At 43.3% G+C, this 26,206-nt stretch overlaps 1 protein-coding gene across 1 annotated transcript in view; it reads right to left on the bottom strand.

Moving 5' to 3' along the window:
• Positions 1-24,956, bottom strand: part of F8 (coagulation factor VIII) — a 203,430-nt gene extending 178,474 nt beyond the window's left edge. The window contains exons 1-2 of the mRNA XM_069748570.1: positions 24,762-24,956; positions 21,350-21,453 (exon numbers count right to left, since the gene is read on the bottom strand). Of these exons, the coding sequence (XP_069604671.1) occupies positions 21,350-21,453; positions 24,762-24,892 (235 nt within the window). The 5' untranslated portion in view covers positions 24,893-24,956. The remainder of the gene's footprint in view (positions 1-21,349; positions 21,454-24,761) is intronic.
• Positions 24,957-26,206: the final 1,250 nt, after the last annotated feature.

Raw genomic sequence — 26,206 nt, 5'->3', positions numbered from 1 at the left:
AGTGGTGCCGAGTAGGTGATGCCGGAAAGAAATGGAAGGACACAGCATGTTGCAGTTTTCACAGTTTTACTTACAGTTCGGGCCCCCAGCCAAGGTGCTGTGTCCTCCAGGTGTGAAGTCCAGGAAACTCTCTGGCAAGATGGGCACCTGTATAGAACTCCTCTATTGTATGCCTCTCCTGGCCATTTTTCTGTGCTAGCTATCTCCTCTCCTGCCCTGCGCTTGCCACCCAGTGTCCCAAGCCAGTGAACGCAGCTCTTGTCGGGCGACGTACTCTCTGTCCCCTGGACCCTCTGTGTTCACTTTATCAGCGAATATGTGCAAGTTTGGCTGCTGCACATACAGTCACAGCAGCCTCCAGATTGCTAGCTGGAGCTTGAAGCTGTTCCACTAGCTCAGCGGCCGGTCCCCTACTGCAGCCTGGTTCCTCCACTTTTGGAACGGGTCCCACAGGTGGCCTACGCACTTCCCGTGTCCCTGGAACCCCTTCTAGCTTCCTGGGAGCTTCTTGCTCTCCCTCTCCCTTCAGCCTGTCAGTAGCTGCAGACCCCCACATCTGCGCAACTCCACTTCCTTTCTCCAACTCCCTTGAGTGTCTCACTCAGTGTGTCCTAGCTCCCCCCTCTTTCCTACCTTCCTCCACCCACACCCTCTACCTATTAACCCTCTCCAGCCTGGGATGAGGCCATCCTCCCTTAGGGTACACCCAGGTGCCCTGACAGGAGAAGTGTGGTGTTGGATGCAGGTATTAGAGTTCTGTACATTGTTCCCTTCCTACCAGAGAGTTGGGATACTACACCTCTGGCTCAGATGCAGTACCTCTGTGGCATCTGGACCTTCAGGAGCGCCACATAAATGCTAGGGTCCTAACTAAGAGGATCAGTTGTTTTAAGTAATGTGCAGGAGGAGATAACAGGACATGCCCATGGACTATTGGATCTACGGGTTCAGAGATCTTGGGCTCTGTATTCTGGGGTTAGTGGCAGTGCATCTCTTGCAATGAACATTATATACCCATGGAGGAAGAGACAATTGGTTTTTATGTGTTTCATGCGTTGCCTTCCAGGTTGCAGAATGGCCGAGAACGACCCATGGTCAAAGGGGGAGGAATGTAAGAGTGGTGGACTGTACGCTCATGTTCCTACCCCTGAAGACACCAAGTTCATCATGTAGATGTTGTCATGTGTTTTATACATATACTGTGTTATGTGAAATGTGGACAAGGTACTGCGATTTTAGTGTGTATTGTAAACAGACTGTGATATGGTGTTGCACAGCATAGGTTAGAGATATGGATTAGAATCTGGGACACAAGATAAGGACAATAAGCATAGTACATACTGTTATAGGATAGTAACAATAGTTAGCTGAAGGTATAGGATAAGATAGTATGATACAGTGAATGTTTGGGTCTAGCCCACAGTGGGAGTGGGCTATTGCCAGGGAAAAGCAGGCACTTCCTGATAGTTAGTAACATAGTGAAGTACAGTAATCAAGGTCAAGTTCAAGTGCAGCTGCTAGTGTCAGGAAGTATCTATCGTTCATGGTAGTATGATCCACCCCACGTATGATGATAGCACATTGGGACTAGGACGCAATTTTCCTGTAAAGTGCCAGGGCATTATGGAGCAGCAGCAATGTAAAAAAAATCATAAAAATTATACAAATATTTAAAAAAAACACAAAATAAAAAGCAAAAAGTAGAAAAAATATTAATCCAATAAATACATTTATGTAAAAAAAAAAGTGCTCATATTTGGTGTTGCTGAACGACCCATCCTATAAAACTGTCCCACTGGTTAACCCCTTCAGCGAACATCATTAAAAAAAAACAAGGCAAGAAACTATCATACCGCCGAATAAAAAGTGGAATAAAACGCGATCAAAAAGACGAATGTAAATAAAAATGGTATCTCTGAAAACATCTGTCATCTTGTCCCATAAAAATCAAGCTGCCAAGCAGCTTTCTCAGCGGAAAAGTTAAAAAGTTATAGCTCTCAGAATAAAGCGACGTAAAAACAATAATTTTTTCTATAAAATATTTTTTATTCTGTAAAAGCTGCGAAAAATAAAAAAGCAATATAAATGAGTATAGTTTCAATCATACTGACCAGAAGAATAAAACTGCATTTTCACTTGGAATGAGATAACAAAAAAACTCCAAAAAATCAATTCCTGAATTGCTGGTTTTTGTTCATTCTGCCTCTCAAAATTTGGAATAGAAAGCGTACAAAAAATGTAATGGGACTGAAAATGGTACTAAAAATGTCAACTCGTCCTGCAAAAAAACAGCTGTCACATGACTTTGTTAGCTAAAATATGGAAACATTATCGCTATTAAAATATGGCAATGAATAAAAACCATCTTTGAGCGTGTGACAGCAGCCAAACATAAAAACCGGATATGAATCTGGTATCGCTGTAATCGTACAGACCCGAAGAATAAAGTCGCATAATCATTTATACAGCACAAGGAACAGCGTAAAAAAAAAATATAAAAACAATTCTTCACTTGCTTTTGATTTGTTCATTCTGCCTCCCAAAGATCACAGTAAGGTTTGGTGCATATGTGGACACCGTCTGACCTCTGATCCAACTGTATGTGTTTTCTACGCATGCATAAAAGCGCGGTCCGCCACTGTTTTGTGCACTTCTGAAAAGAGGGACACAGCTGAACAGAGGACAGACGGAATCCAGAGTAAAGGCCCCTTCACATTTAGCGACGCTGCAGCGATACCGACAACGATCCGGATCGCTGCAGCGTCGCTGTTTGGTCGCTGGAGAGCTGTCACACAGACCGCTCTCCAGCGACCAACGAGGCCGGTAACCAGGGTAAACATCGGGTAACTAAGCGCAGGGCCGCGCTTAGTAACCCGATGTTTACCCTGGTTACCATGCTAAAAGTAAAAAAAAAAAAAACAGTACATACTTACCTACCGCTGTCTGTCCTCCAGCGCTGCGCTCTGCTTCTCTGCTCTCCTCCTGTACTGTCTGTGAGCCGGAAAGCAGAGCGGTGACGTCACCGCTCTGCTTTCCGGCTCACAGCCAGTACAGGAGGAGTGCAGAGCACAGCGCCGGGGACAGACAGCTGTAGGTAAGTATGTACTGTTTGTTTTTTTTTACTTTTAGCATGGTAACCAGGGTAAACATCGGGTTACTAAGCGCGGCCCTGCACTTAGTTACCCGATGTTTACCCTGGTTACCAGTGAAGACATCGCTGGATCGGTGTCACACACGCCGATCCAGCGATGTCTCCAGGGAGTCCAGCGACGAAATAAAGTTCTGGACTTTCTTCAGCGACCAACGATCTCCCAGCAGGGGCCTGATCGTTGGTCGCTGTCACACATAACGATTTAATTAACGATATCGTTGCTACGTCACAAATAGCAACGATATCGTTAACAATATCGTTATGTGTGAAGGTACCTTTACTCTGCTGCCTCATTATAGTGAATGGATCCCTCGGGGTTTCATCTGTCACGTCACTCAGAGATTTAGATGGAAATTTCAAAGTAAGTGCTCATCAGTTAGACAATGGCATTGAAGCTGATATTCCTCTCTTCTCTTCTTCACACAGGTATTTTATCCATCCATCCATTTGTGTGCTGACCGCAAGTGTGAACAGATTCATATCTAGCAAGCTTTGCTCAGGGTATTTTATCCATCCATCACTCCTGTGTTTTTCTTTTTTCCTCCTTCCCACTGTTTTATGGCTTTGTTCAGCATTGGTTGTTTACCCTCCATAGTAATGCCTGCTCTGGCCTTATGCTAATTGGTTGATTGCTGATTGGGACCATTTGCTTTCTGATGCTAGCAGTCACTCCATTTCATATATAGTTAGTCTGGCTGGGTTAGGACACGTGCGGGTTCGCGTGTGCAACAGATTTTAAGTGCGACAGTTTAAAGTGCTTTGCAGTTAGACAATGGCAGTTGGACAGGTCAGGAGACAGGTAAGGTGCATAAGTTTTTCAAACAATCATGCTTCTTGGTCAGTCATACTACATTATGCATTGATCATATCAATCTGCTTCTTATTTGTTTTAACTTCTGCTTTCTCACAACTCACCCGCCCTTTAACACAATCTGGGCACTCTCTCTATATCCACCCCTCCCTTCTCCCCTCTCCCATGTATAACTCTGAGGCTCTACTGACATTTCTTACCCACTCCAAACCAGCCACTACCGCCATGCAGCACTCAAAATGTTCATACAAATCATCCCACCACCTGCTCTTTCTGTTTTTTCTCCTTCTACTAGTTGCAGGTGACGTCTCCCCAAACCCTGGACCTCCCTCCACCAGCATACATTACTCTCCTCCAGCTACATATAAAAACCCTGCTAATCTTATTAACATTCAGTGTATGCCTTCTCCTTCTGCTTTCCACTGTGCTCTCTGGAATGCACGGTCTGTGTGTAACAAACTAACTTACATTCACGATCTTTTCTTCTCTAATTCCCTTAACCTTCTGGCTATTACAGAAACCTGGATCCAGCACTCAGACACCACCGCCGCTGCCGCTCTCTCGTTTGGTGGGCTGAAATTTTCACATACCACCAGACCTGAGAACAGACAGGGTGGAGGTGTTGGTTTACTCCTTTCATCACAATGTGCTTTCCAGGTCATCCCCCCGGTTCCCTCACTTACATTTCCTTCCTTTGAAGTCTACACCGTCAGACTCTATAAGCCCTTCCACTTGCGGGTTGTGGTTTATCGCCCTCCAGGCTCCTCCCGCCGGTTTCTAGACCACTTTGCCACCTGGCTTACTCACTTTCTATCCTGTGACATCCCCACCCTCATCATGGGAGACTTTAACATCCCCATCAATGATCCCCTCTCCCAATCTGCCTCTCATCTTCTCTCTCTAACTTCTTCATTCAACCTCTCACAGTTTACTAATTCTCCTACGCATGAGGATGGGAATACTCTTGACCTGGTTTTCTTCCATTCTGGATCGCTGCACGACTTTACTAACTCCACTCTCCCGCTCTCGGACCACAACCTTCTTTCCTTCTCTGTCAACAATTGTCTCCTCACCCGGGACACCCCCACTTACCACACTTATCGGAATACACGTACCATTAATACCCAGCAGCTTATGGACAACCTCCACACATCTTTAGCCCCCATCTCCTCACTCTCCTGTCCAGACTTAGCATTGTCACACTTCAATATTACACTTAAGAATGCCCTGGATGAAGCAGCACCTTCTACACGCAGAAAGACCCAACACAGACAACGGCAGCCCTGGCACACTATGCAAACACGCTTTCTTCAGCGTTGCTCAAGGTGTGCAGAGCGGCAGTGGAGAAAATCTCTCTTAGCAGAAGACTTCATCCACTATAAGTTCATGCTCAAAACTTATAACTCTGCCCTTTCTCTGGCCAAACAATCCTACTTCACTACCCTCATCACCTCACTCTCCAACAACCCAAAACAACTTTTTGAAACCTTAAACTCCCTCCTGAAACCTAAAGTACAGGCCCCCATCTCCAATCTCAGTGGTGAGGATCTGGCCACTTATTTCCTAGAAAAAATCAACCACATCCATCAGGATATCTCAGCCCAATCTCCTCAGTGCCTGGATCCCCTTCCCTGCTGCACCTCAAGCTCATTAGACATCTTTGAGCCTGTTTCAGATGAAGAAGTTTCCAAGCTCCTCGCTTCTGCCCGGCCTAGAACCTGCAATAGTGACCCAATTCCTTCACCTCTCCTGCAGTCTCTGTCACCAGTGGTCACCACTCACCTGACTAAAATATTTAACCTCTCTCTTTCCTCAGGCATCTTTCCCTCCTCATTTAAACATGCCATCATTACCCCTTTACTTAAAAAGCCATCCCTGGACCAGAACTGCACGGCTAACTACAGACCTGTCTCTAACCTTTCCTTCCTCTCTAAACTCCTGGAACGCTTGGTCCACTCCCGTCTAATCCGCTATCTCTCGGATAACTCTCTTCTTGACCCCTTACAATCTGGTTTCCACTCTTTACACTCCACTGAAACTGCCCTCACTAAAGTCTCTAATGACCTAATAACAGCTAAATCCAAAGGTCATTGCTCTCTGCTGATTCTCCTGGATCTATCTGCCGCATTTAATACTGTGGATCACCAGCTCCTCCTCTCTATGCTCCGCTCCATAGGCCTCAAGGACACAGCCCTCTCCTGGTTCTCCTCCTACCTCTCTGACCGCTCCTTCACTGTATCTTTTGCCGACTCCTCTTCCTCTCCTCGTCCCCTTACTATCGGGGTTCCGCAGGGCTCAGTCCTGGGCCCCCTCCTCTTCTCTCTATACACTGCCCCTATTGGACAAACAATCAGCAGATTTGGGTTCCAGTACCATCTCTATGCTGACGACACCCAATTATACACCCCCGATATCACCCCTACCCTAATTCAAAATACCAAGGATTGTCTGTCTGCTGTCTCTAACATCATGTCCTCCCTCTATCTGAAACTAAATCTCTCCAAAACTGAACTACTTGTGTTTCTCCCTTCTACTAAACTCACTCTACCCAATATCGAAATTACCCTGGAGGGTTCAACCATAACTCCCAAACAGCATGCCCGCTGTCTTGGGGTCATATTCGACACCGAACTTTCCTTTACTCCCTATATCCGATCACTCACTTGCTCCTGTCACCTGCATCTTAAAAACATCTCCAGAATCCGACCTTTTCTCACCTTTGAAACTGCTAAGACTCTTACTGTTGCTCTTATTCATTCTCGTCTGGACTACTGCAACTCTCTTCTAATCGGTCTCCCTCTTTCCAAACTTTCTCCTCTCCAATCCATCTTGAATGCGGCAGCCAGGGTCATATTTCTGTCCAACCGCTTCACCGATGCCTCCATCCTGTGCCAGTCATTACACTGGCTACCCGTTCACTACAGGGTCCAGTATAAACTCATCTCTCTCACCCACAAAGCTCTCCGCAGTTCTGTACCGCCTTATATCTCCTCTCTCATCTTCGTCTATCGCCCTACACGTGCCCTCCGTTCTACAAATGACCTAAGACTAACATCCCCCATAATCCCCATAATAACCTCGCACCTCCGTCTCCAAGACTTCTCTTGTGCTGTGCCAGCTCTATGGAATGCACTTCCCCAGACGATCAGACTGATACCTAGCCCCGACCTATTCAAGCGCGCTTTAAAAACCCATCTCTTCAAACAAGCCTACCACATCAACTACTCAGTAAACTAACTTTGTCCTGTTCCCTCCTTCCAAATATTATCTGCATGTGAATCTGCACCCTACTATTCATCTGTCTCCACACCCTCCATGCACACGATAACTGCACTTGATACTTGACTATTGCACTTAAACACACGGGCTGATGACCGGATCATGCAGCTTCATATGAAAATCCCTATTTATTATAATTGCCAGACCTGAAATAACAAGCACTTTTCACCTATTGTGTCCCCCTATTTCCTTGTACAGTAGATTGTAAGCTTGCGAGCAGGGACCTCACCCTTAATGTCACTGTTTAAATTGTCTTAACTTATACTGAATTTATTGTCTGTACATGTCCCCGCTTAATTGTAAAGTGCTGCAGAATATGTTGGCGCTATATAAATAAAAATTATTATTATTATTATCATAGGATACAGGATAAATGTGATCGTAAATATTATGTAAAATGTTCCCAACAAAAGTTTCAACTCAATCTACAAAAAATCAAGTCCCCACTCAGCTCCGTCTTCTATTAACAAAAATATAGGGGCTTTCACGTTACTTGCAGCACAAAGGCTCTGGAAAAGCACTATGGCTCCTCAGAAATAATGTAGAAAATAGAAGTGCGCACAATCAGCCTATTACACCTGTTCCACCTCTATGAAGCTGGAAAGCGTTCATCAGCCACTCCGGACTACGGGTGCTCATTCAGAAGAAAAAAATGTCAAACTGTGAAAAGCTTAAAGAAAAAGAAGAGCGGACCCGTAGAAGCGCAGGAGCGCGAAACGGCCGTCGTCCTTCTCCACTGTTTCTCCCTGCCATGTCCTGCTATTTTATTGTGAAGCCATAAATAAATAAAGAACGGACCTTTTGTACGGACGGTGAGTGCTCTTCTTTTTCTTTAAGCTTTTCACTATGGCTCCTCAATCTCCAATCTTCTGTGCTATGTTGTGCATAAATATGTGACTCTTCAGAATTTCTTTTAGTCTTTGCCTGATGAAGAGACCTGTGTAGTCTCGAAAGCTTGCAATTTATTACCATCTTTTCAGTTAGCCATTAAAAGGTATCAACCACTGAGGACTCTCAATTCTAAATATTTTTCAATCTCCAAAAGAAATTCAGAAAATTCTGCACTCCCAAATCCAAACGCCCCCCTCCTTTCTGAGCCCCAAAGTGTGCCTAAACCACATTTAGCATCCACATATTTGGCATTTCTGTTATGATAACAGACTGATTAATTTACAGGTGCATGTCTACAGAAGCAAGAGCTGGGCACCACAACGTACTTGGCACTACAATGTACTGGTGACTGCAAGGTACTGGGCACTACAGTGGCAATTTGCAATTTTCACTCAGCAACATCCATTGCTGCTTGTTTCTGGATAACACCCATGGAGTTAAAATAGTCACTACACCTGTAGATAAATTCCCAAAGAGTTATAATTTCCAAAGTCGGGTTATTTGAGGGGGAGGGGTTCTGCTCTTCTAGCACTTAGGGGTTCTGCAAACTATTCTAGGAAAATATGCTCCACTGGAGGAAAATAGTGCTTCTTCCCTCCCGAGTCTTGCCATGTGATTGAAAGCAGTACTGTACAGCCACATTTGGGGTATTGTCACATTCAGCAGAAATTTTGGGACTAATTTTGGTGGTATTTAGTTTTTTACCCATTTCCCAGTGTGAAAATGTAAAATCTGGGGCTAAAAGAAAATTTTGGTGGTAAAAATGTAATTATTTTTTCTTCACTGCCCAATGGTATAATATTCTGTGACACGCCTGTGGTGTCAATATGATCACGGCACCTGTAGATGAATTAATTGAGAGGTGTAGATTGTAAAATAGGGTCACCTTTGGGGGGGTTCTGCTGTTCTGGAACCTCAGGGGCTCTACTAATATCAAATGGCACCCTCAAACCAGTGTAGTAAACTCTGAAATCCAATATGGTGCTTCTTCCCTTTTGAGCTTTGCACTGTGCCTCAAAAGTAGTTTTCGCCCACATTTGGGGTATTGGTGTACTCGGGGGAAATTGCACAACAAATTTTGGGGTCTATTTTCCCCTCTTAACCTTGTGAAAATAAAACATTTGGGGTTAAAAGGATATTTTTTGTGGGAAAAGAATATAGATTTTTTGTTTTCATGGCTCAACATTATAAACTTATATGAAGCCCCTGTGGGTTCAAGGTGCATACCACACTTCTACATAAATTCCTTGAGGGATCTACTTTCAAAAATGGGGTTACTTGTGGGGGGTTTCTACTGTTTAGGCACATCAGAGGCTCTCAAAACGCGACATGACACCCACAGAACATTCCATCAAAATCTGCTTTCTAAAACGTCGCTCCATCCTTTCTGAGCTCTGCTGTGCACCCAAACAGTAGTTTCACCCCACATATGGGGTATCAGCGTACTTAGAAGAAATTGTTCAACAAATTTTGGGGTCCATTTTCTTCTGTTACCCTTGTGAAAATAAAAAATTTGGGGCTAAAAAACATTTTTGTGGTAAAAATTAGATTTGTTTTTAATTTTAACTGCTTAACGTTATAAACTTATATGAAGTACCTGGGGGTTCAATGTACTCACCACACATATAGACAAGTTCCTTGAAGGGTCTATTTTCTAAAATGGGGTCACTTGTGGGGGATTTTCACTCTTTAGGCACATCAGTGGCTCTCCAAACTTGACATGGCGTCAACTAATGATTCCAGCAAATTTTGCATTCAAAAAGTCAAATGGCGCTCCTTCCATTCCGAGCCCTGCCATGTGCCCAAACAGTAGTTTTCCTCCACATATTGTGTATTAGTACACTCAGGAGAAATAGCACAACAAATGGTATGATGCATTTTCTCCTGTTACCCTTATATAAATAAAAAGAATTGGGGCTAAAAGAACATTTTTGTAGGAAAAATGTGATTTTTTTTAATTTTTACAGCTCAACATAATAAGCTGTTGTGAAGCAGCTGTGGGTTCAAGGTGCTCACCAGATATCCAGATAAGTTCCCTGAGGAGTCTAGTTTCTGAAATAAGGTCACTCATGGGGTGTTTTCACTGTCTAGGCTCTCCAAATGTGAAAAAGCAACCGCTAATGAGTCCAGCAAATTTTTCATTTAAAAAGTCAAATGGCGCTCTTTGCATGAGCCCTGCCGTATGCCAAACAGTAGTTTTCTCCCACATATGAGGTATTAGCGTACTCAGGAGAATTTGACCAACAAATTGCAATTTCTCATGTTACCCTTGTCGAAATGCAGAATTTGGGCCAAATGTTTTGCATATTTTGTCATGGGTTGTTCAATTTTTCTGAAATGGTTTTTTTTTGGGTTAAAACATGGCAAATAGGGTTGAGCGAAACGGATCGGACAAATTCAAAAGTCGCCGACTTTCGGCAAAGTCGGGTTTCGTGAAACCCGACCCAATCCTAGTGTGGGATCGGCCATGAGGTCGGCGATCTTCGCGCCAAAGTCGCGTTTCGTATGACGCTTTCAGGGCCATTTCTCATCCAATGAAGGAGGATGCAGAGTGTAGGCAGCGTGATGACATAGGTCTCGGTCCCACCATCTTAGAGAAGGGCATTACAGTGATTGGCTGGCCTTCTGCGGCATCACAGGGGCTATAAAGGGGTGTGCACGCCGACCGCCATCTTACTTCTGCCAATCTGAGCATAGGGAGAGGTTGCTGCAGCTTCATCAGAAGAAGGGATATAGTTAGGGAGGGAAGATTAACCCCGAAACTGCTTGTGCTGTAGGGATTTCCACTGTCCAACACCACCTATTCTTTGCAGGGACAGTGGAGTTTATTTTTTTGTGCATCAGTGCTGTAGCTTATTAGGCTGCCTTATAAGGCTCCCTGATAGCTGCATTACTGTTTGTACGCCGCTGTGCAAACCAACTGCTTTTTTAAAAGCAAAAATCCTATTGCTCCTTTCTGCACAGTTCTCTTGTTTCTTTGTCCACACTTTTGTGTGCAGCAGTCCTTTTTATTGCTGCCATACTTGTCCTGAGATCATTGTAGGGAGATTTAAATTGTACTACAGCCCTTGTATTTTTTATATATCTTCCAGCCACGTTCCACCACTTACATTGTGTAGTGTAATACACTGGGCCTGAGCTTTGTTGCAGTCTCCCCCCAAATAAAAGGGAGATTTAAATTGGCACTAAGTGGATCTACGTCACAGTTCTGTTAGTTTGTCGTACATCTTCCAGCCACATTCTGCCACTTACATTGTGTAGTGTTATACACTGGGCCTGAGTTTTGTTGCAGTCTCCCCCACTTTTGGGCGACGGCACTGGCACAGGGTCCCTCATAGTACAATGAAGTGTCTCTGATGGTGGTGGTGCACAACCAACATCAGACACACCGTCGTAATATGAGGGGCCCTGTGCCAGTACAGCCGCCCACGAGAGAGTGTTCCCCCCCAGCTCGAACAGTGCTCTACCACTTGCAAAACTTACCTCTCCCTGCTCCACCACTGTGTAGTCTGTGCTGTTTATTCCTTCAATGGCACTGCCAATACAAATTTGTTGAAATGATAGATGATAGTAAAAATATACAGGGGCCCTGGCCTCCATTTAGACCAGTTAATACTTTGCGCCAACTACCACTGTCTGCTACTCAGCAGAGGAGCCCACCCCTGTACCTAGCTATGCCACCTGTTTATTTATGAACATTTTTTGGGCTGACATTTAGCCCACTTTATTATTTTGGCCTACTAACTGTGTCAGCCACTTATTACAGTTGTCCTCCACTGAAAAAAACAATGCCACCTGTGTACTCCTCTTACCTATTTTGAACTGCATTTAGCCTACTTTTTTATTTTAAGCCTACTCAGTCTGTCTGAGCCACTTATTACAGTTGTCCTCCACTGAACAAAGCAATGCCACCTGTGTACTCCTCTTACCAATTTTGAACTGCATGTAGCCTAATTACTTACTTGGGCCTAGTAACTGCATGAGCCACTCCTTGCAGTTGTCCTCCTCCGCTGAACAAAGCTATGCCGCCTGTGTACTCCTCTTACCAATTTTGAACTGCATTTAGCCTACTTTTTTATTTTAGGCCTACTCAGTCTGTCTGAGCCACTTATTACAGTTGTCCTCCACTGAACAAAGCAATGCCGCCTGTGTACTCCTCTTACCAATTTTGAACTGCATTTAGCCTAATTACTTACTTGGGCCTAGTAACTGTGTGAGCCTCTCATAACAGTTGTCCTCCTCCGCTGAACAAAGCAATGCCGCCAGTTTAGTCCTGCTAGCAATTTTGAACTGCATTTAGCCTACTTACTTTTTGGGGCCTACTAACTGTGTCAGCCTCTCATTACAGTTGTCCTCCACTGAACAAAGCAATGCTGCCAGTTTAGTCCTGTTACCAATTTTGAACTGCATTTAGCCTACTTTCTTAATTGGGGCCTACTAACTGTGTCAGCCCCTCATTACAGTTGTCCTCCGCTGAACAAAGCAATGCCGCCTGTTTAGTCCTGTTACCAATTTTGAACTGGATTTAGCCTACTTTCTTATTTGGGCCTATATCTGTGTTTCCTCCTCATCCTGCCCATTACCCAGTCACTGCTAGATGAGTCTGCTGATACATTGACCCAGACCACTACATTCCCCTTGCACTCTACACAGCCAGAATCTGACCCTGCTGAAAGTCAGGTTCCCCTTCCCGCATACTATACTACCTTACACGGGGACAAAGAGGAAGGTGCAGATGAAAGTGCAGGTTACTTCATCAGATGGGGGGGCATTCTCGTTGGCACTGGCACAGGGCCCCTCATAGTACGCAAAAGTGTCTTTGGCAGTGGGAGGCGCCGCCCGCCGTCAAACACACTGCCGTACTATGAGGGGCCCTGTGCCAGTGCCAACTAGTGGGCCCCCCCTGCTTGCTCAGGATCACAGCACTTGCAAAGTTGAAATACTTACCTCTCCCTGCTCCACTGCCGTGACGTATTCTGCATTTCCTGGGCCCACGAAAATCTTGAGCCAGCCCTACCCCCCCACAACTTTAGCCAAATGACCCCCAGTTTTCAATGCCTAACTATTATTATAACGTAAATTAAGATTGACAAGCTTAAGTAATACGAATTGATGTTTTTGGCATTAAAATGGGCACTGTAGGTGTTTTCCTGTCCTCCACTCACTGCCGACTTTGATTTTCCATTGACTTGCATTGGGTTTCGTGTTTCAGTCGGCCCCCGACTTTTCGCAATAATCGGCCAATTTCACCCGACCCGACTTTTGAGAAAGTCGGGTTTCGCGAAACCCAACTCGATCCTAAAAAAGTAAAAGTCGTTCAACTCTAATGGCAAAGACAAAGACACATTTATCCCCGGATATCAGGAAGCTTATTATTCTGAGAGTGAAGTCAGGCAAAAGCCAAAAAGTGGAACTATGGAATTCATCGGCTCTTAGAGTCAAGTGTCACGTTTAATAAAGAAAGAGAAAGAAGGTTGTGGAACAGCTGACAATCCGAGAAGAAGACAACCACAGAAAACTTCCTCCAAAGTTGATCACATTATTAAAAAAGTCAGGATGCGATATCCATAAAAGTGCTGTACAGATTTCACATGACATGCAAGAAGAATATGGGGAAAAAGTGAGTCATGATTTCAGCTGTGGTGTGAGGTTCTCATCTCACCACCATTCAAAATACCCTCAGGGGTTAACTAACAAATATAGCCTGGAGGGGTCCACAAATATTAAAACACTAGATGGTGGCCCGATGCAAATGCATCGGGTATTCTAGAGTATGCATGTCCACGCAGTATATTGCCCAGCGACGTAGTATATTGCCCATTTACGTAGTATATTGCTCAGCCACGTAGTATATTGCCCAGCCACATAGTATATTGCCCAGCCACGTAGTATATTGCCCAGCCACGTAGTATGTTGCCCAGCCACGTAGTATATTGCCCAGCTACGTAGTATACAGCACAGCGACGTAGGATATTGCGCAGCCTCATAGTATATTGCCCAGCCTTGTAGTATATTGCACAGCTTTGTAGTATATTGCACAGCTTTGTAGTATATTGGCCAGCCACGTAGTACTGTATATTGCTCAGCCTTGTAGTATACAGCACAGAGCCACGTAGGATATTGGCCAGTGACGTACTGTATTACCGAGCCACGGATGTCACAGGTTAAAAAAATAAAAAATAAACATACTCACCTAACGATCCGAGGGCCCCTTGTAGTTGAACATACTCACCATTCTGGTCGCTGCTGCTCTGCGTCCCGTCTGTCCTCTTCCTGGGATCCTGTGCAGATGGGCGCGCGGCTTCCCGGGGCTTCAGGAAAATGGCCGAAGGGATGACGCACGTGCGCAGACGGAGATCGCGGCGGCCATTTTCCTGAAGCCGAGTCCCAGGGCCGGTGTGAGCAGGACCTATGATGACGTCGCGGTCACATGACCGTGACGTCACGGCAGGTCCTTGCCGCACACCAGCCCTGGGACGGGACCTCACCACAAGCTGCTGCTTGCAATGGAGCGGTCCGGGGAGCGTGGCGAGGAGCGAGAAAGGCGGCGGAGGGTGAGTATAGCCGGTTTTTTGTTTTTTTTTAAATTATTTTTAACATGCATATTTTTACTATTGATGCTGCATAGGCAGCATCAATAGTAAATAGTTGGGGGACACACAGGGTTAATAGCAGCGGTAACGGAGTCCGTTACACCGCGGGCCGTTACCGCTGCCATTAACCCTGTGTGAGCGGGATTACAGAGCGGGTGCCGGGCAGTGAGTGCAGGGGAGTAGGGGAGGGACTAATCAGACTGTGGCCGTCGCTGCTTGGTCGCGGCAGCCATGACAGGCAGCTGCCGAGACCAATCAGCGAACGAATAACCGTGACAGGACAGAAAGACAGACAGAAGTACCCCTTAGACAATTATGTATATAGATAATCTTTAATCAGTTATTAAAAGGACAAATATCACAAACAAACCAAATAAAGTGCTCCTGCAAACCAGTGCTCATTAAAAAATGGTTTGGTCTCACCACTGTTGACGGACAAAAGATCCCGGTTTCCTTCCGGAAGTACCTCACCGAGAAATGGATCCACACAAGAAAAAGGGGAATATATATGGGGAGAGGGACATAAGCGGCATGTAATGATTTCCTAGACTCCCTGTCGTGCCCCAGTATTGCTCCAGTCCTAACAAAGACCAGCCCCAAGTGGACCCTATAGTGATACCTCCAATGATATGGTGATATGGGGCTAAATACTTCCTACGCGTTTCTTCTCCAATGGTGGGGATTCATTAAGGGAGTTAATATAAACTAATCCTGCCCGTAAGTCAAAAAAGGCCCTGCAGTGGCAAGGTGTCTGGTCAGAGAAAGTGACTGCCCATGTCACTGTCAAGATGAGAGATAAACTATAGAAGGGTATCAAATCTAATTTTTATCAATATCATTAAAAATAGATTAACCTAGAGTAGAAGGACAAATTTATACCGACCAACCTTCACAAACATATAGAGTGAAAGTGCTCATAATAGCCAGTGCTCATAGAGAATGGTTCAATCTTCTTGACCTTCTCTGACAGGGAGAAGGACTTGGGGATCCTAGTTAATGATAAACTTACCTGGAGCAGCCAGTGCCAGGCAGCAGCTGCCAAGGCAAACAGGATCATGGGGTGCATTAAAAGAGGTCTGGATACACATGATGAGAGCATTATACTGCCTCTGTACAAATCGCTAGTTAGACCGCACATGGAGTACTGTGTCCAGTTTTGGGCACCGGTGCTCAGGAAGGATATCATGGAACTAGAGAGAGTACAAAGGAGGGCAACAAAATTAATAAAGGGGATGGGAGAACTACAATACCCAGATAGATTAGCGAAATTAGGATTATTTAGTCTAGAAAAAAGACGACTGAGGGGCGATCTAATAACCATGTATAAGTATATAAGGGGACAATACAAATATCTCGCTGAGGATCTGTTTATACCAAGGAAGGTGACGGGCACAAGGGGGCATTCTTTGCGTCTGGAGGAGAAAAGGTTTTTCCACCAACATAGAAGAGGATTCTTTACTGTTAGGGCAGTGAGAATCTGGAATTGCTTGCCTGAGGAGGTGGTGATGGCAAACTCAGTCGAGGGGTTCAAGAGAGGCCTGGATGTCTTCCTGGAGCAGAACAATATTGTATCATACAATTATTAGGTTCTGTAGAAGGACGTAAATCTGGGGATTTATTATGATGGAATATAGGCTGAACTGGATGGACAAATGTCTTTTTTCGGCCTTACTAACTATGTTACTATGTTACTATGTTAATCTCACCCATATGTGTTGATGAGATGTATTCCTCCAAGGTCTAAAGTTGGCGGGAGCAATTGTAGAATGGAATCTGACACTAAAGTACCCTGTCGGGCCCCGTATAATACTCCTGCCCTTTCCAGGGCAGTATTCGAGTGCGCACTGCCTGATATAGTACCCAGGGCTGTATTTAGCACTAGGCACTTGAGGGCTTGTGCCTAGGGCAGCAGGATGCGGGAGGGAAGGGGGTGCACTTGAGCAAGGTTTTTCTTTTTTTTTTTTTATAAAAGTCCGAGGTCAAGTGCCCGCCCCTCCTCTTCCCTCCCTCCTTACCCCTCCATCCCTCCTCCCCCCCCTCCCTGAAGACATCATACTCACCTTCCTCGAAGAACGGCTCCAGAGGCGATGCCATCTATAAGGTACCTGGATGTAAATGTTATTTGTGATACTAACTAATTCTCATGTTTTTATTTATATTAGGTGCATTAAAGGGGATGTCCAGGTTTCTGATGAGTCTGCAGTCATTCTTTGTGACTGCAGACTTCTGAATTCTCACAGTGTGCACTGCACACTTTCAGGCTTCTCTCGTGCTGGCGATTTACATTATTGCGGTCACATGCTGACTAGACATATGTGGCCTCAGTCAATGAAAATGAACTGAACGAGGCCAAGCACGTCTAGTCGGAATGTGGTCAGAAGTATACAAATCACATACTTGTGCTGACATGACTGTCCACCGGCAAGAGAGAATCCTAAAAGTGTGCAGTGCATTAGTTGTGAGAATTCAGAAGCTGCGATGTCAGGATTCAGCTCTGCAGGTTCCAGTAGTCGTCACATGGACACTTCACTCATATGTGATTTTCATACTCATGGTCCTGTCACAATGAGCTTTTCTTCCCGCTTCTCTGTTTTTCACTGAACATTTAGAGCATTAGGGAGAGGAGCTTGTAGGTACATGACTGAGTGTGCAAATCGCATATGTCCTTGGGAGGCGCCAAAATGAATTCTTGCCCCGGGTGCCAGAAAACCTAGATACACCTCTGCCGGTATGATACTGTGAGCGGTGATTACCGGATCCGGTGGAGGGATGTGTGTGCACAGGAAGTGAGGCAGGGACAGAGAGAATGGAGACTCGGAGACTGCCCGTCCTAGTCTACGCCATAGCCTGGAGCCCTCATTATCATAGGAATATGTCAGTTAGTTGTTTTTCTAAAGCTTTATCGTGTAGTTTTAGGTCAGGGAGGGATGGTTAGGGATGAGTTAGCAAGGTGCAGGGACAGGTAGTGATGGCTACTTGCGGACATGTGCAGCAATTGCGGTTTTGCACTTGCGGTGATACAAAAAACACTGCTAGTAGTGTTTTTTCCATTGCTGCAAGAACCGCAATTGCCGGATCGCGGCAAAACCGCAAGTGCCGCACATGTCCGCAAGTCCCATAGGGAATGAATGAGGCCGAACGCAGTGTTGCCATAAGTGATCCGTTACACGACAGATGCTGAAAAACTGCTGGATCTGCTGCAAAAGGCGACTTTCACATCAGCGATTAATGGCAAAGTCACTGCCGATAGTGTCATACTCACCAATGGGGGAGGCAGCACTAAAAGTGCCTAGGGCAGCAGAAACTCTAAATACGGCCCTGATAGTACCCCAAAGTAACCCTCCCTACACATTTCCTCCTCAGTATCGAGCATTCTTCAGGGGAGATTATACAGTATATTAGCAAAAGGGGAGAGAGACAAAAATGTCAGGAGACCCATTAACCCTCTCAGTAACCTAATGTTACTTGTACAGATCTTTGCATTACTGAGGCCAACCACCTTGGTGGCACATATCTGCCATCCAGGACCTCTCCTCCTGCTTTTTTACAAAGGTAGTGAACACATCGTGGCACCATGATCTTTTGCGCTCTTGCACAGAATACTCCCGATTTCAATGCAAGCTGCGGTAAGGACCAGATGGGTGATGCAGAGGGGTCGGAGAGGTGAGCGAGAAGGTGAGCATAAGGATTTTTGTTTTGTTTTTAACCTTTTGATGGCTTTTTACGGTTCAAAAATATGGCGGCAAGCAGATGCTATTTTGCTGAATCAACACAGAAGCGAATTACAAAAAATGCGCATTTTGGTAAATGCAGATCTTTGTAATATCCAAGTAGAATTTTTCACCCTTAAATTCACCATAGTAACAGGAAAATGATAAGGATGTGACCCACAAAAAGCTGTAAGGAGCAAACCCCCACGGTTTGTATGATAGAAAAGCACAATCCTGGAAGTTTTTTACTGTGATAATTGTTTAGTTATATTCTTTTGTGAGTATAATAGAAAGAACAAAGTTATTTTAAGAAGGAGAAAAGGAAAAAATCCAGCAAAAAAAAAATCCTTTAAAATTGACTTTTATTAAAAAATTAAAATTATTATAATATTATATAATATTATTAACATGAATTATATAATATATTACATTATAAGTGTATATAAGTTATATAATATTATATTATAATATAATAAAAAAAACACAGTTTTTGCATATTTTTTAATTTTTTTTAATTAATTTATGCAATGTGTAAGGACTGTGTCTGAAACGTGTTTTTATTGATGTTGGAACTGGATTTTTTAGCTTTTTGTATTTTTCAGCAAACTTGATTCTTTAAGGATTCATTTTACTGGATGTTTTCTTTTTCCTTGTCTGGCACTTTGCAGTACTACAAGTACTCCCCACAACCTGAATCCTGATCCTCTGTGGTGAGCTGACCTTCCCTCATTTGTTCCTTCTAAGGCCGGCGTCAGACACAGCGTAAAACAATACGGTCCGTATATTACGGCCGTAATACGCTGAAAAGTCCCGAAAAAAGTGGTCCGTAGCTCCTCCGTAGGCAGGGTGTGTCAACGTTTTTTGCGCATGGCATCCTCCGTATGTAATCCGTATGGCATCCGTACTGCGTGGTTTTCTCGCAGGCTAGCAAAACCAACATACCGCTATAGAAGTGATCCATGTGTCCCAAAAAGAAAAGAAAATATATATATACTGTCTATATATATATATATATATATATATATATATATATATATGTGTGTGTCAGTAGACACATATATTAGAGAGAAAAGCCGGTAATTCAGTGCGGTGTACAGTAAAATCACACTGACAGCTTACAGTAGAATAGGTAGAATAAATGTGTACACATAGAATAGGTATATATATATATATATATATGTCAGTGAGACACATATATGTATATATATTAATATTTATTCCAGCGCTAGACAGCTTGAAAGCCGGTAATTCAATTACCGGCTTTTTCCTTCTCCTTCCTAAAACCCGACATGATTTGAGACATGGTTTACATATGCTTTCTAGGTAATTTCCCACGATCTATGAACAGCCAGCAGAGGGCGCCTCACCGCAAATGAAGCTAAATATAGATCATTGATCTATTTTTAGCCTCATTCCCTGGGGTTTTGCAGCGAGGAGCAGCCTGCATTAGCACAGCTCCTTGCTGCAAAATGTTTTAACCCCTTCAGAAGGATTTACATCGTTGGACGTTACAGATCTGCGGAGGGTAAGTATATTGTTGGTTTATTATGTTTTTTTACTCACAGAACGAGGGTCTTCAGTGACTGGATTGGGCGTTGAATAAAATACTGCAACAACCATTGTTTTTATTTCATTAAAATAATTTAAAAAAATGTGTTTGTGTTTTATTTAACCCTTTACTAGTATTGGATTAATAATGGATAGGTGTCATAATTGACGCCTCTCCATTATTAATTAGGCTTAATGTCACCTTACAATAGCAAGGTGGCATTAACCCTTCATTACCCCATATCCCACCGCTACACGGGAATGGGAAGAGAGTGGCCAAGTGCCAGAATAGGCGCATCTTCCAGATGTGCCTTTTCTGGGGTGGCTGGGGGCAGATATTTTTAGCCAGGGGGGGGGCCAATAACCGTGGACCCTCTCCAGGCTATTAATATCTGCCCTCAGTCACTGGCTTTACTACTCTGGCGGAGAAAATTGCGCGGGAGCCCACGCCAATTTTTTCCGCCATTTAACCCTTTATTTTAAGAGCTAGAACGGCCAAATTTTGCAGATACACACTACTGACATTAGTAGTGTGGAATCTGCAAAAAAAATGGAGAGAAGACATGGTTTACTGTATGTAAACCATGTCTCAAATCATGTCGGGTTTTAGGAAGGAGAAAGAAAAAGCCGGTAATTGAATTACCGGCTTTCAAGCTGTCTAGCGCTGGAATAAATATTAATATATATACATATATGTGTCTCACTGACATATATATATATATATACCTATTCTATGTGTACACATTTATTCTACCTATTCTACTGTAAGCTGTCAGTGTGATTTTACTGTACACCGCACTGAATTACCGGCTTTTCTCTCTAACAGCGCTGCGTATTTCTCGCAAGTCACACTGCTTGTCCGTGTGTAATCCGTATTTTTCACGCTTCCATAGACTTTCATTGGCGTATTTCTTGCGCAGTACGGTGACAAACGCAGCATGCTGCGATTTTGTACGGCCGTAGAAAGCCGTATAATACTGATCAGTAAAATACGGCAAATAGGAGCAGGGGCATAGAGAATAATTGTGCCGTATTTTTTGCGAGTTTTACGGACGTAGATTCTGCGCTCTTACGTCCGTAAAACTCGCATGTGTGACGGCGGCCTTATTTGTAGCCAAAACCAGGAGAGGAACAATCAGAGGAAAAGTATAATAGAAACATGTGCACCACGTCTGCATTTATCACCCACTCCTGGTTTTGGCTACAAATACTGATGTGAAATACTGACCAAATACTGAGCATGTGAACGTGGCCTTAGATAGTTCTCCCTGTATACAATGGATGTTATAGCACAAATGTGATATTAATGAGATCTCTGCATATTCATCTGCATCGACATAGTACGTATGTTCCTCCACCGTCCTACCTGTCCAGGGATCCTGCCGTCTGACGTCGGTGTAATTGCCATCCGTGTATTCCACATAAAGTGCTTTCTTGTATATTTGAGAACCAGGTGGCTTTAAAAATGACCTGAAATATGGAATCAGGAAACACAAACTTTAAACATACCTGTATATTAATGGAAATACTGCAGTAACTCCCCCAATATTGCTCTATTTAATGTCGGGGACTGACACAATGATGACATATTCCATGAATTGGCTGAAAAATGAATCGAGGATTAAACCCTTTTTGGGGGAGCACAGCAGCTTCGGACATTGCTTAGTGGCTGCTGTTGAGTTTTGCTCCTCGTCTCCTATGAACGAGAAATAAAGTGCAGCTCCCACTAGGCAATGTGCGGAGATGACTTGGTCCACCCAATACCTCACTTAAATCAGGCAGCTAATAAAGCTAATTTCAGCTGATTGTTAGGATTTCCGGACCCCGGATCACTCACCGATCTCATATTAATGACCATCAATATGTCCTTCTTGGACAACCCCTTTAAGTAACCATTGCTGCTTGGCACATAGTTATGTACGTGTAACTTGCATGTGGCTACTTTCACACTAGCGTTAACTGCAATCCGCCACAATGCGTAGTTTTGCAGAAAAAACGCATCCTGCAAAAGTGCTTGCAGGATGCGTTTTTTCCCCATAGACTTGTATTGACGACGCATTGCGACGGATTGCCACACGTCGCATCCGTCGTGCGACGGATGCGTCGTGCTTCTGCGGACCGTCAGGAGCAAAAAATGCTACATGTAACGTTTTTTGCTCCTGACGGACCGCTTTTTCCGACCGCGCATGCGCGGCCGGAACTCCGCCCCCACCTCCCCGCACCTTGCAATGGGGCAGCGGATGCGCCGGAGAAATGCATCAGCTGCCTCCGTTGTGCAATGCGTTAAACGCTAGCGTCGGAATCTCTCCCCGACGCATTGCGACGGGGAGATTCCGACGCTAGTGTGAAAGTAGCCTTATCTGGCACAGGGAGGAGGTTTTACTCGGGCAGGCAATGACGGTATTGTGTAGGAAACAGATTGGGCAGTGTTATGTGACCACTGTTTGGTAGTACTTATATTTAGTCGCTGTATCACGCCATTATTTGGGAGCCAAATTACAGTTTTGTGTGGGAATTATATTCTTATTTGTGATGCTATACTCCTTATACAGCTTGGATGAAGAATTTACTGCCATATACTGTATATATAAAAAAATCCAAGAAAAAAAACACAGAAAAAACAAAAATGAGCATACACCCCACAGCATTGAAGCCAGTAAATGGTAATAGTACATGTAATTACATAGGGGACTTAGTTAACGCTGTTTTGATTAAAAAAAATCACTAAAGTCATCCCACCGTGACAAGGTGTACCCTTCGGAACGGTCCTAACCTATCTCTAGTATTGAAGCCTTTACCATGCGTCAGATGACGTCCGTCAATGTGAATAAGGGCCGAACAGGACAGGGCCAGGCTGAGAGACCCTCCCATGGGAAGCTATACAGATGGAATAGTTAAACCAGAAAGGGGACAGTCCCGATGGGTTCATCTTGACGTTGCTGGGATGGCTTTTAGCTTAAAGTCCAGCTTGATTTTTTGTCTTTGCCTATGCAAGGAAAATTAATATAATGATATTTAACATCTTTGCTTATCTTTTGTCTTTGTTCACATCAGAATCTCTAACTTCAATGTTCTGCTCCATTATAGTTCCAGAAAAACAAAATGAATGGATGTGCTGGACTTATCAAATGATTGACCCCATTGATGCAAAATAGTTTACATATTCATTGTTCATGGAGCATTGCCAAAGGAGTCTATTCTGGTGTCTTTTGGGGAGACCCAGTACTTTTCCCCCACATTGCTAGAAGGGCAATGCACTCAGCCAGATTCTGATGAGGGGCAAACATCCTGAATCAGCTGAATTAGTTGAGTTTCTGGCTTGGCATTTGTCCGTCATCATGTTACACGGCATTACTTTATAGGGTAGCCACCTCTCCTGGTTGGTAATTACGAGATAGTTTCTTCTTATTCTCTAATAGTGTTAATTATCTGATATATTTTAGATTGAATACCCAAAATGATGTTCTTGGTAAGGCATTCACTCTCCATAGTGATATTAATCCATGGCACCGGAGGCTTTTCTTAGCTCTTGGTAAGGCATACGCTCTACGTAGTGCTATTAATCTATGGCACCAGAGGCTTTATTAGCTTTGGTAAGCTTGAGTAGCATACTTTTTTATATAGTTGGGGGAAATTTGTCAAGACGGATGTTTCCTATTCCAATTCTGAACCTATAACTAGGGATGAGTGGACTCATGGAAATTTGAGTTCTGGTACCCGACCCAACATTTATTCCAAAGTAAAAGAACTCTACCCAAACTTGAACCAAAGCCTGAACCCCATTGAATACAATGCTGACCTGATCTTTTGAGCTGGAAAATTCTCTCTCTTTCCCTGGGAACTCCGAACATTGCAAGAGACTTCCGGGAGAAGCCCATGTTTGGCGTTTACCACCGGACACTAACTGTCCTGTTCGAATTCCGAACTTTTAAGTTTGGGTTCTCTCATCTCTACCCGTAACCTAAAAAAGGCTTTCCATATGCCAGAAAATGAAATTTATTCCAACTCTGAACTGAAGCAAATTTCGGCTGCAAAGTAAATCACGTTTCTGGCGTACATCACAATGTGTTGTGCAGCATTAGGTCACATCCCCTTTTGAGAAATCCCAACCGCTTCTTAGAAAAGAGCAAAAATTCATAAAATTTTGCGCAAGTAACACTTGAGACACATTTAGCAACTGGTGTTGAGGGGATGATTAAATCTCCCCCTTCATATAAACAGTATTGATTTACATTAAGACACAAAAGCGCACAGAGAGGTCAAAAAATACTCTGTTGTAAAAAAGTCACAGTAAATAAGCAAGTGCTAGTCAAAAAATGAAAAAATACAGGGTATTTAGTTAATACGTTTTTTTGCAAAAAAAGTACCGTATGTTAAGCTGCTTCACCAATCCCCAAGGTATACCCATAATAGAGCAGTCCTATCTAATGTATGATTTACATTAAGTAGCAAAAATTTTGCTAGATTGAAATTTTGGCTATCTAGTTTCTAAATTAGAAGGTTGGCATGCGAATTTTAACATCCAAAATAAATACAGAAATTCCCATATGAAATAAATATACTGTGTAATTTTACTTTGTAAGCTGAAAACTATCGGCCAGGTCACCTACTCCAATTTTTTCGGTGAAGTAGATGTTTTTTGAAAATTGTTAAAATCAATTGTGACCTCGAGTTTTGTCGTCACCACAACATTCTAAAGGTGAAAATTGAAACACATGCAAGAAAATAAAAAGATTTCTAATACAACCATATTCTTGTCCTTCCGAAATGACTTTTACCTGTCTTCTCCCGAAAACACTGTCCCATCCCTGTAATTCCACAACTGTTCCACAGCAGCAATGTAAAATATTCTTGTGATGGCCTCACATGTGTGACATAGAGATGGCAGAAGGAAGCTCCCGGGCCTCATTGTGGGTACAAGCTGTCACAGAAGAATGTCTCACTTCTGGATGTGCCTTAATCTTCCTTTTATTAGTAGATGCCCTTCCTTTAATTTTTTTTGTTAACTGCCTTCGAAAAGGAAGGAAATTTCACAGCAGGAAACCAAGGGTGTGACGTTAAATTACACTTCACTTTGATGTCTACTGTGGGGAAAGTGACTTTGGCTTATTTTCAAAACTACCAATAAATCCTTAGTTTTTTTATTAAGAATTTGAAGAATGAATTCTGTAAGTTTAAAGCCACAACTTTCCCTTATACTTTAACTGCACAGAACTTTTTCATACATCTCTTTCTTTGCCTTTTTCATATTTTTTTTTTTACCATTGTTACCTTATATTGTTCCTTTTACTGAAAATATTGATAATTGCACAAACTGGAATGGTGAGCTCTGGTGTGTTACACAGAAGGACATTTACTCGGTTTATTCTAATCCTACATTTTTCCTTCAATGTTTGATGTTTGCATTAAATCTCTTGCAATAACTGATCAACGAGATTTGGAGAATAAACTCACAGTTGTCTTTGTGACCGCATCCCTTCACTATGCTACTTCAATAAGTAGCAGAATTAAAAATTTTGCGTTTCATGAATAGTAGTAATAAGTAGTGATGAGTGGAGCGCTCGGATGTAGGACAAGTTCACCACACCTCGACGCGCGTTTCACTGCCTCTGCCGTTTCGTCAGAAGGTCTACTATATATTTTATATTAATATCTTAATAAAAATTGGGATTTTATGTTACACTTGATCATGCTGCTCCTTCAATGACTCTGTAGGTACTGTATTTGATATTTATCTTGGAAGGGATCTTTATTATTGTGAGGAATATTATTGGCTACATAATACTATCACAGTGTATCCATAGTTTTCATACCTGTAAACTTAAAAGGAGTCTGACAGAACAAAATGATAGTATAAAATAAGCATCCAGCCTTGTACGGGATGACATACTTTTAGGCTTCATTCAGACATCAGTGACGTTTCCTATGCGTTTGTTGGTGAATATTTTTCATATGCCCCCAAAAATTAATAATTCCAAAGCTTCTCCCAGCCTTTACAAATATTTAAAACGGACAGCGCACAGCATGCACACGGATGGCAATGCATGCTGTCAGTTTTTTTTCATGGACCCATAGACTTGTTTAGGGTAATATAGATCATCTGATCAAAAATGGACATATCTCCGTGATTATTTTGTGGACACTCGGTCTGCAAACAAAGACACAGGCATGTGAACAGCTCCAAATATTACAATGTTCTATTAATGAAAACCATAGATAGAGA

Source organism: Ranitomeya imitator, chromosome 2 (assembly GCF_032444005.1).
Source record: "Ranitomeya imitator isolate aRanImi1 chromosome 2, aRanImi1.pri, whole genome shotgun sequence".
Classification (NCBI taxonomy): Eukaryota; Metazoa; Chordata; class Amphibia; order Anura; family Dendrobatidae; genus Ranitomeya; species Ranitomeya imitator.
Note: the sequence above shows the minus strand (reverse complement) of the source record. Positions and strands in the feature narration are given on the sequence as shown.